This window comes from Dipodomys ordii, unplaced genomic scaffold (assembly GCF_000151885.1).
Source record: "Dipodomys ordii isolate 6190 unplaced genomic scaffold, Dord_2.0 Scaffold212, whole genome shotgun sequence".
Lineage (NCBI taxonomy): Eukaryota > Metazoa > Chordata > Mammalia > Rodentia > Heteromyidae > Dipodomys > Dipodomys ordii.
The window spans coordinates 1,122,466-1,133,931 of NW_012267428.1; the positions used below are offsets into that span (position 1 = coordinate 1,122,466).

At 46.8% G+C, this 11,466-nt stretch overlaps 1 protein-coding gene and 1 pseudogene across 1 annotated transcript in view; one reads left to right on the plus strand and one right to left on the minus strand.

The window, feature by feature from the left end:
* Positions 1-5,352: 5,352 nt before the first annotated feature.
* Positions 5,353-5,968, minus strand: LOC106000206 (annotated as a pseudogene).
* A 3,018-nt stretch (positions 5,969-8,986) lies between these two features.
* Vamp8 (vesicle-associated membrane protein 8) overlaps positions 8,987-11,466 on the plus strand; it is a 4,517-nt gene continuing 2,037 nt past the window's right edge. The window contains exons 1-2 of the mRNA XM_013035477.1: positions 8,987-9,083; positions 10,499-10,657. Coding sequence (XP_012890931.1) covers positions 9,081-9,083; positions 10,499-10,657 — 162 coding nt within the window. The 5' untranslated portion in view covers positions 8,987-9,080. The remainder of the gene's footprint in view (positions 9,084-10,498; positions 10,658-11,466) is intronic.

Consider the following 11,466-nt stretch of genomic DNA (forward strand, 5'->3'; position numbering starts at 1 on the left):
GCCTATAATCCTAGCCACTCAGGAGGGGGAGATCTGAAGATCGGCCGTTCAAACCAGGCCAGGAGGTTAAGTCCTTGACACGCCTATCTCCAATCAGTTACCAAAAAGCTGCAAGTGGAGCTGTGGTTCGGAAGGTAGAGCCCTAGCCTTGAGTGAAAGAGCTCAGGGACAGATCCTAGGCCCTGAGTTCAAGCCGCAGCGCGCGCGCACACACACACACACACACACTCAGGCACCCTGTGCAGGGAAAATAGAATAGGATAGTGTAACTGAAGAGGGCATAGAGAGCCAGCTTAGGGAAGGTTGTCTTGAGCGCAGTTGTTAATACCTGAGACTGTCCACTGGGGTTCGCTAGCAGCATAAGAAGAGAGCATTCTAGGGCAGAAGCTCTGAAGCCTTTTGATCTCCGTTCCTCTTGCGCTGTTGGAAACAATGCTTTGATTTGACCTTTATGTTTCAAAATTTATGATAAGGAAAACCTCTCTAAGTTTTTGATAGTGCTGGATATCAATGGATATCAGATTCAGAGTCTGGAACATTCTAGGCAACCTTTTTCCAACTTCAAAACTTTATTGAGAATTTTTTTTATGTTTTGGTTTATTAAAATACAATATGATTATTATGTGTTTACATAAGTACATTTTTGTGTTTGGGGAATGTAATCCAGTAGTAGTGCTGGCCGAGCACGGGTGAGAACACCTAGGCTGGAACTTCAGCATCATAAAACACATAAAGATTTTGTTTTGTTTAGGGAAAGAAAATATACTTTACATAAAACCATAATTTTTAAATTTGAATCTTTCATTTTTGGCTTAGTTGAAAACAGCCACATTATTATATCTGCTTCATTCAACCTGCTGTAAACTATTAACTAAAGCATGGTGCTGGTGGCTCACCTGTAATACTAGCTACTTAGAAGGCTGAAATCTGAGGATTGTGGTTCAAAGCCAGCCCAGGCAGAAAAGATTCTTATTTCTAATTAACCACTAAAAAGCTGGACGTTGAGCTCTCTAGCCAGCCTGCAGCAAAAAAGGTAAGTGATAAAATAATGTCCCAGGTTTAAGCTCCAGTATTAATACACACACACACACACACACACACACACACACACACACGATTTTTCAAAAAGAATTATTGTAAGAAAAGAAAAAGCAGGGGCTGGGAAGGTGGCTATGGTTAAGTGCTTGCCTCGCATGCATGAGGCTCTGGGTTCAGTTCTTTAGCACCACATAAACAGAAAAAGCTGGAAGTGGTGCTGTGGCTCTAGTGGTAGAGCGTTAGCCTGGAGCTGAATTGCTGAATTGCCTAGGCCCAGAGTTCAGGCCCCACAACCAACAAAAAAACAAAGAAAAAGCAGAAAAGAAGAATTCAACAGTCCAAAAAGTTTTGAGAGGAAAACCTGGGAGGGCAACCAAGTCAGAAAAAGTGAAAGTGGTAGAGTGCCAGTCTAGCAAATTCAAGACCCTGAGTTTAACCCCTGTACTGCCAAAACACAAACTATTGTGTGCAGGAAGTCTGTTACTCTATACTCAGCCTCCACCTGCTGTGAAAGAAAAATGAAGTCATCAAAAGTAAAACTAATACCTAGCCAGATGCTCATACCTATAAAACCAGCTATTCAGCTGGATGCTGGTGGCTCATACCTGTAATTCTAGCTACTCAGGAACCTGAGATCTGAGGATCACGGTTCAAAGCCAGCCCAGGCAGGAAACTACTCAGAAAAAGCCAGACGTGAACCTGTGGCTCAAGTGGTAGTGCGCTAGCCTTGAGGAAAAGAAGCTCAGGGACAGAGCCCAAGCTCCAGGACTAGCAGATCAAACAAACAAGAAAAAAGCAAGCAAACAAACCAAAAACCAAGCTATTCAGGAGGCTAAAGATTGAGAATGGCAGTTCAAAGTTAGTCCAAACAAACAAGCCTGAGAGACTTCTCTTTTTCTTTTTTTTTCCCCCTGTGGTCCAAGACCACGACTTGAACTCAATGCCTAGTGGCCCTTGCTCACTGGCTAGTACTAGCTCTACCAACTGAGCCACACTTCCAAACACTAAATCCAAGAGACTTTTAGCTACAATTAACTAGCAAAAAAAAAAAAAGTGGAAATAAGGCTCAAGTGTAAAGCACCAGCTTTGATGCTAGGGGAAGCTAAGTAAATGCTCTAGGCCCTAGACTTCAAAGAGCCAGTTCAGGCAAAAACAAACAAAAAACACACCTTTCTTGGTTGTTTTTTTCTGGAGACAGCATCACATTATCTAGCCCAGGTTGACCTCAAAGAGAGGATCCTTCTGTCTCAGCCTCCCAGTTGCAAGCATGAACCACTATGCCTAAGACAATTGTCCAGGTTGTCCTAAACTACAACTACAGACCACCCTGCCTAGCTTAACTAAAGTGATATCAGGAAATGTGGAGCATAGTGCCCTCAAAGGTTAAACCATAGAATGTTACAAAGGACTTGGATAAACAGTTGAAGCCATTATCAGCCAACCTTCAACATTCCTTAGCTAGGAGTACCCTAATTACTAACCATTCAAGAGGGGGTTGAAATTTTTTATTTCTGTCCAGCCAATGACTTGCCTTCAAAAACTACTGAGGAAATCCCTATTTAAAAACAAAACAAGGGGCTGGGAAGGTGGCCAGTGGTGGAGTGCTTGCCTTCATGCTTGAGGCCCTGGGTTTGATTCCTCAGCACTACATAAGCAGAAAAAGCCAGACGTGGTGCTGTGTAGTAGAACGCTAGCCTTGAGCTGAAGAGCTGAGGGACAGTGCCCAGGCCCAGAGTTCAGGCCCCATGACTGACAACAACAACACAAAAAAACTTTAAAAAACTTGCCTCCCACATTGCTTTATAGTATTCTATTCAAGGGTGTTCTAGTTTAGTTGATGGGAATTGCAATTCTTTGTTTCCCAGATAAACACTATTTCCTTTAACTTCTTTTTTTCTTTCTTTCTTTTTTTTTTGTTTTGGTCAGTTGAACTCTGGGCCTGGGCGTAGAGGTTCCTGACCTCTTCAGCTCAAGGCAAGCACTATCACTTGAGCCACAGCACCACTTCTGATTTTCTTGTGGTTGATTGGAAGTAAGAGTCTCACAGACTTTCCTGCCCAGGCTGGCTTTACACTGGGATCCTCAGATCTCAGCCTCCTGAGTAGCTAGGTTTACAGGCATGAGCCACCAGCACTGGGCTTCCTTAAACTTCTATTACTGTCTTTCTCTTCCTTCCTCCTCCAGCTCCTTCTCCTTATTCCTTCTATTCCTCCTCCTGCTTCCCCCTCTGTTAACGTTAGAGTATTTTTTGCATATGCCCTGGTCCTGGGGCTTGAACTCAGGCCCTGGGCGCTGTCCCTGAGCCTCTTTGTGCTCAAGGCTAGCACTCTACCACTTGAGCCACAGTGCTACTTCTGGTTCTTTTGAATCGTTTATTGGAGATAAGAGCCTCACAGGGGCTTTTCTGCTTGAGCTGACTTCAATCCTCGATCCTCAGATCTCAGCCTCCTCAGTAGCTAGGATTACAGGCGTGAGCCACCGGCACCCAGCCTAACTTCAGAGTTTTAAAGAAGTCAAATGTGTATGCAGTTAATGACAAAACACATATAGTTTCTATAAAAGAGGAATTGTGATGGAGATTAGATGCAGAAAAAAATCAATTTACTTCTCTGGGGAACTTTAGAGTGCTTTTTGTAGACTGTGTCTTAAGTATGAGAAGAAATTCCTCAACCTGGAGGAGTAAAACCTTTAAACAAAACTGTAACTGGGGACAGTGTAGAGTGTTTGAGGAAGAACAAGTGATCTGCTATGGCCAGTGGGAGGTGGGTCTCATCGAACAGAAGCTTGGAAAAGCTGGAATGCCTGCTGATAAGTTTGGCTTTCACCTGGAGGAAAGCTGGACTTGCTCACTCATTTTGGTGAATGGGTAAGACACAAAAGGTCAGGTTGAAGGTGACTAGAATTCTGTAGAGAAGATATATCTATCTATTTGTCAGCTGTCAGGCTTGAACTCTGGGCTTGGGCGCTGTCCTTGTGCTCTTCTGTTCAAGGTGAGCGCTCTACAGCTTAAGCCACCGTGCCACTTCTGGTTTTCTAGTGGTTTATTGGAGATAAGAGTCTTCTGGGCTTTCCTGCCTGGGCTGGCTTTGAACCGCGATTCTCAGATCTCAGCCTCCTGAATAGCTAGGATTACAGACAAGCTATTGGTGCCTGACTATGTTCTTTTTGTGTCAATATCAGGGCTTGAATTTATGACCTCACTTTCTTGCTCAGTTTTTCAGCTCATAGCTGGTATTCTACCAGTTGCGGTACATCTCCAGTTCTGTTTTTTTGGTGGCTAATTGGAGGTAAGAGTATCACAGACTTTTTTTTTTGCTTGAGCTGGCCTCACATCTGGATCATCAGATCTTAGCCTCCTGAAAATTAGTATTGTATGCATTAGCTATTGGTGCCCATTCTGGTTGTTTTATATTAAATTTGGTGTGTAGTTTACATATCTCAATTCAGATTAAACATATTGACAATATTTGTGGCCACCAAATTGGGCAGTAGAAGTAGAAATCAAGAATGGGGAGGGGGGGTGGTAATACACCAGTCCTGGGGCTTGAACTCAGGGCCTGGACACTGTCCCTGAGCTTTTTTTGCTCAAGGCTAGCACTCTACTATTTGAGCCATAGCTCTACTTCCAGCTTTTTGGTGATTAATTGGAGATAAGGGTCTCCTGCACTTTTCTACCAGAGCTGGCTTTGAACTACAGTCCTCAGATCTTAGCCTTCTGAGTATTAGCCAGGACTACAGGCATGAGCCATCAGCCTAGCTTATTTTTTCTTTGAGGAACTGAGGATTGTAGGTTTCAGGCATACTAGGCAATCACTCTTATCACTGAACTATACACCCCTGTCATCCCCCATTTTTTCTGAGAAAGAAACAAGATCAGCCAGGTGCTGATGGCTCATGCTTGTAATCCTAGTTACTCAAGAGGCTGAGATCTGAGGATCACAGTTTGAAGCCAGCCTGGGAAAGTCTTAGGAGATTTTCTCCCATAAACTACTCAGAAAAGTACTGTGGCTCAAGTGGTAGAACACAAGCCTTGAGCACAAAGAGGCTCAGGACAGTGCCCAGGCCCTGAGTTCAAGCCCCACAACTGACAAAAAGGAAAAAAAGAAAGAAACAAGATCTAAGTTGCTCAGTCTAGCAGTAAATTTGTGATCCTCTTGTTTCAGCTTCTAGAATAGCTGGGATTACAAATGTGAGTCACAATATCCAGTAAGTTTCTAACCCATCTCCACCTGGACACATTTCTGGCTTTTTTTTTTTTTGCAGTTTTTGTGGCTTATTTAAGCACAAATAAAATACAAGGTGTATATGAGGAACCTATTCATTTTCTTCACTGCACAGCCTGGCATTGGGAATGATGACTGATGGCTAGCTGGGTTGCTCTTTCCAAGATGGCTTTTGGTTCTTGGAGGAAACATTGTGGGCCATTTCAGAGCAGTAAGACTTGTTGCACATGAGCAGCCAGCTCCTTGTGGATGTTGTAGACCAGGAACTTCCGGAATCCACTGGGCAGCTATGCTTTGTTTGCTTGTTGTTCCTATAACTAATGTAGGGCATCAAGATCTGGCCCTTGAATCTACTCTGCATCCTGCTGTCAATACCCCTGGGTTTCTGCCAGTTACACTTCATCTTTTTTTTTTGTTGGTTGTAGGGTTTGAACTCTGGGTCTGGGCACTGTCCCTCAGCTCTTCAGCTCAAGGCTAGTGCTCTACCACTTGAGCTACAGCGCCACTTCCAACTTTTTCTGCTTATGTGGTGCTGAGAAATCGAACCCAGGTCCTCATGCATGCAAGGCAAGCACTCTTACCTCTGAGCCACCTTCCCAGCCCCAGGTTACACTTAATCTTGACATACGGGTCTGACTGGTGGCAGATGAATTTTTGGTCCTCTTTTTGACGATCTTGGGCTTCACTAGAGATCTGAGGGCAGCCATGATGCCTAGCAGGAGGAGATGGCAGTGACCTCCATAGGCCGCACTGAAGAAGAGGTGTTACTGGCTTTTTAAGAATGGTGAGGGGGGCTGGGAAGGCGGTTCAGTGGTAGAGTGCTTGCCTTGCATGCATGAGGCCCTGGGTTCGATTCCTCAGCACCATATAAGCAGAAAAAAGCCAGAAGTGGCACTGTGGCTCAAGTGGTAGGGCGCTAGCCTTGAGCTGAAGAGCTGAGGGACAGTGCCCAGGCCCAGAGTTCAGGCCCTATGACTAATGAGAAGGAAAAAAAAAAAAATGGTGAGGGCTGAGCGCCGGTGGCTCAGGCCTGTAATTGTAGTTACTAATGAGGCTGAGATCTGAGGATCACAGTTCAAAGCCAGCCTGGGCAGGAAAGTAAGATTCTTACCTCCAATAAACCACCAGAAAGCCAGGAATGCCCTTGAACTAAAGAGCTGAGGAACAGCGTCTGGGACTGACCCCCCCCCAAAAAAAAGAACGGTGAGGGCCAGGAACATGGCTTAGCAGTAGTAGTGCCTGCCTAGCATGCATGAAGCCCTGGGGTCAATTCCTCTGTACCACATAAACAGAAAAAGCCATGAGTAGCACTGGTGGCTCAAATGGTAGAGTGCTAGCCTTGCGCACAAAGAGGCCACCCAACAACAACCAAAAAAAAAATAAAAAGAATGGTGAGCCCAGCACTGAGGATCACAGTTTGAAGCCAGTCAGGGCAGAAAAGTCCCCATGAGACTCTTACCTCCAATTAACCACTCAAAAAATGGAAGTGGCTCTGTGGTTCAAGTGATAGAGTGCTAGCCTTGAGTGCAAAAAGTCTCAAGGACAGTGCCCAGACTTTTAGTTCAAACTTCACAACCTACAGAAGAAAAAACAAAACAAAACAAAAACAAGAATGGCCAGGCGACAGGAGGTAGCTCTCTGTGAAAGCAAGATAAGATTATACAAGTTAAACTTTATTTAAAAAGGCTTGAAAAGCTGGGTGCTGGTAGCTCCCACCTATAACCCTAGCTATGCTGGAGGCTTAGATCTGAGGATTGCAATTCAAAGCCAGTCCTGGCAGGAAAGTGCCTGAGACTCTTAATCCCCAACTATCAGAAAACTGGAAGTAGAGCTGTGGCTCAAAGTGGTAGAGTACTAGGCTTGAGCAAAGGAATTGAGGGACAGCAACCAGACCCTGAATCCAAGCTTCACAACCAACATCAACAACAAAAAGTTTTAGAGTTGGGCGTTAGTGGCTCATACCTAGAGGCTAACCTGGAGGATCAAAGTTGGACACCAGCCCCTGCTGAAAAGTCCATGGCACACCATATCCAAAATAGCAAGCAAAAAGTCAGGAAGGAGGTAGAGGACCAGCCAAATGAGTAAGCCAAGCAAGCCGAGCAAGCTCAGGGCCCTGAATTCAAACTGAATTCAATCTTCCTCTCCCCTAAAATAGTAGCAATGTTTGGGTGGGTTCTGTGGGCATTTTGACAACATGGATTTTTCCTGTGGAGTGTTTAATTGTTGTTTTGTGAACATCCTTGCAGTTAAAGATAACACTTTAAAAATAAAATTCTCTCTTCACGGCAACTTGAGCTCTGACACTTGATGAGAGAATCAACGGAACCTGGAAGACATTGTTTAGAGTTGACATTCTCTATTGTAATCTTGTTCCTGTTTATTTTTAAATTGTCACTTATTTCATTGGAAAGGAAAGGTGTTGCTCAGTTATGTTTTGTTTTCCAGTCGTGGGGCTTGAACTCTGGGCCTGGAGCTGTCCCTCAGCTTTTCAGCTCAAGGCGAGCACTCTACCACTTGAGCCACTTCCGGTTTTCTGGTGGTTTATTGGAGATAAGAGTCTCATGGACTTTCCTGCCCAGGCTAGCTTTGAACGGTGATCCTCCGACCTCAGCCTCCAGATTAGTTAAGATAACAGGCATGAGCCACCAGCACCCAGCTGTTGCTCAGTGTTAAAACGTTACAAGTTGCTTTGTTACAGAATGACTAAAGGTATATGGTGGGATAGGGGAGGATAGTTGATTTGTGACACCCCCACCCCGGTCAATCCCTAATATCAGACATACTCACAAAGTACACACAAAATAAGAAAGGAAAGCTTCTCCAAAATGCCACAGGGGTCCAACATTTATTAAAGCCTTGTCAAAAGCATTTGTTAGAGAAGTTGACATTTCCTCCTTGGAACTGATATGTCTTCTGGAATGAGACAAGAATGTTTGTTTCCTTCTCCTTGCCCCTGTTATTGTTCCTCTGCCTTGATAAACACCATCAGGGAAGAGTAGATTTTCTCTGGCTCTGAGCCACTTGGGTGGAAAAATCCTTGGCCCTGCCCGCCCCCCTCCCCTGTTTCATCCAACAGTGCTCTGATCACTCACCCGGGTCACCAAACTCTCACGGTGACCCTTGAAGTAAAATGCAGAACTGCTGAACCCTGGAAAGAAAGGGGGGTAGTGAGCCATCACTTCCTCATTATCCACACAACTGTGTTAGTAGGCACATGGCCTGGGCTCTTTTCACTCCTTTCTACCACAGACAGCACACCAAGCACCTGCCAAATCAGAGGGGAGAGGTTGACCTGGGGCCACCAGAGCTATTCTGACACACCAGAGCCCAGACTTACAGCATTCCCAATTGAGGGGATTTTCTGCTCCTGGGGACAAGGATTGTGTAGCAACAAACCAACTCACCTCTACCTTCTGTTTCCACGCAGACCAGGCCTGCCAGGATACTGGATGGGTGATTTGGAGCCTTAGAAACTGGGAATTAGGTAGTCAAGACAGAAAAACGACACGGATTGGCTCCAGAGCACGTCGGTGGGCTGTGGGATCTGAATTCCCCCCAGTCCTGACAAGCCAGAAGACCTTGGTGCCAGGGCTTTCTATCTGTGGCTTTAAGCGTGAGCGTCTGGGAGGTGACTGGGAGGGCGGTGGAGGGCGCCCGCCTACCTGGGGAACCTGCGTGAGGTGTGGCCGGAGCGCCGGGGATGCGAGGAGGGTCGGGGCGGGCTGAAAGTTGGAGCAAGCAGGAAGTGAAGCCTGGGCTGCGCGGGGAGGAAACCGACTGGGCGAGTTCTGCGGCGGCCAGGCCTGAGCGCTCCGAGACATGGTGAGCGTCCCGGGGACCCAGCACCGGGCCGCCTGAGAAGGGGTGGGGGGCAAAGGGGGGCTCGGGAAGTGGGGGTGTCGGCTAGGGGCGGGAAAGGGGAGTTGGTGGCGAAGTTCGAGAGAGAGAGCGCGCGCGAGCTGGGCCCGCCCTGCCCGTGGCCCCTCTTCTTTGACAGCTTGGCCGCCAAGAGTTTTGAGCTGCCTGGGCGGAGGTTCCTGCGCTTTTCTCCCCCGGGTCACTGCCTGGGAGCAGGACTGGGGGTGGGGGGGGGGGGAATTCCAGGCAGAGTTGACAGCTCGCCCTCCCCCTCACCGTCCTCCTCCTCCTCCTCCACCTCCTCCAGCTGGGCCCGAGCCCGGGTGTTGTGACACTAAACCGGGCTGGGAGCGCTTCTGCTGTTCCTGTCTCAGATTCCAGTCCAGCCTCGCGGAGTCCCCCCCCCCCCCACCTTGGCCATTCCCTGTATCCCCCCCAAAGGGTCTGGCTGTCCACCAAGTCCAAGGAGGCTTCAGCCCCTTCTCCATTAATGTGAGAAAGAGTTAAGGGTTTATGACAAGGAACCAGACGTTGGTGCTCCGTGATCACCTAGTTTGAGCCCACACCCTGACCAGTTTCTAGAGGCCCACTGGGTCACGGAGGGAGGAGCTTAGGAATTGTTTTTCCCTCCTGGTTCAAAAACCTTATCAAGAGGTCTCCAGGTAGGGAGGACTTGTCCTCCATTTCCCCAAGGCCCTGGTGATTGCGAGTGTTGTTGGGTGTTTTTGTTTTTAAATATCTGCATAAGCAGGCAGTGGTGTGGGGCCTGCCCAGGGTGCTGAGTGGTGGAGAAAAACAGACGTGTGAGTGAGGTTCAAAGGTGCTAGGAAACCTCTGGGAATCTTGGTTGTCAGTTGTTTTAGGTCCCAGTAGTGGATCTGCTGATTACACTGGCCACGAGGCCCCTCACTTCCCCCAGGCCAGATCAGCTCTCCAGCAGCTGTCTGGGAGAGAAAAATGAGTTGTGGCTGGGGGAGGGTTAGGTAAGGGTGATCTGTTAGCTAGCACCCACACTTTTAGTGAGATCCCAGTGGGATCATGGAAAGGAGGTGGCTCTGGGGATTGGTAAATAGTGCTTGAGTGTGAAAGTTGTAAGATGTCACTTCTGCCATCTCCATGACCCTCTCTGAGACACCTCTCCCCCACCCCACCCCCAATAAAAAGATTTATCTAATGAGTCTAGTATCAGATCTCACCTCTGGGTCCTAAACATATACTTAGATTGGATTACAGGAGTAATACCTAAAAAACAAAAAAAAAATAGTCCCTTTCTTAACAATTCAAGCATTATAAAAAGCTAAAATCCACTTTAGTCCTACCTTCCTCTGATCTTTTGGATCCTCCACCACTTGGCCTAATTAACCCCTGTTGCCATCCAGGAGGAGGCAAGTGGAGGTGGAGGAAATGATCGGGTTCGGAACTTGCAGAGCGAGGTGGAGGGAGTCAAGAATATTATGACCCAGAATGTAGAGCGGATCCTAGCCCGTGGGGAGAACTTGGACCATCTCCGCAACAAGACAGAGGATCTGGAAGCCACGGTGAGATGGGGAACAAACTGCAACTGCAGGAAGAGGGAAGGAGAATTATTGGCAGGAAGAGAAGTTTTTGTGGGGAAGGCGAAATGAAAAGAAAGAATGGAAGTCTTCCGTTTCTGTTGCTTTTTTGCTTGTTTCGGGAATTGTTCTGAGTCAAGACCCCACTTCTGGTCCAGCTCTGCTCCACTGATTGGGAGGGGGCCCACCCACAGAGGCATTTCCTGAGAGTGACAGACATCTCTGTCAGTCCCTACATTCTTAGGCTTCTTTCATGTAAAACTGATTCTGCCTACTCTAGACTCTTCCAGGGCAAAGTATTAGCTCTGGAAATATTCTCCAAGAGTTTTGGCCTTCTCTAGGGGTTATTAGACAAGGAGTAGAAAACTATAGAGTCTTGCTGAGTTGGCGTTAAGAAGCTGGAAAGAGCAATGAAATGCTTGGATCCCAGAATCCTCTGTCAGCCAAAGGCTAGAATAACATATCCCACACATCTTGCCTCTTTCTCCAGGCCAGTTGCTTGGAAAGAGCTGGAGATTCTGAAGCCAAGGCTGAAGCTTTAAGTTCAATGTACAGTGAAGAGACTGGGAGGTTAGGACTGGTTTTCTTAGTCCTTTGTGGAATCTTGTGTGTGTGTGTGTGTGTGTGTGTGTGTGTGTGTGTCTGTGTATGTGGTGTGTGTGTGTTATTGAAGGTTGAATTCAAGGCTTCTTAGGCACGTGCTTTCTCATTCTGAGCCATGTTCGTCAGCCCCTTTTGCTTAGGTATGGTCTAGTACTTTTGCCTGTGGCCATTAGGCAATCAAGCCCAGTGTT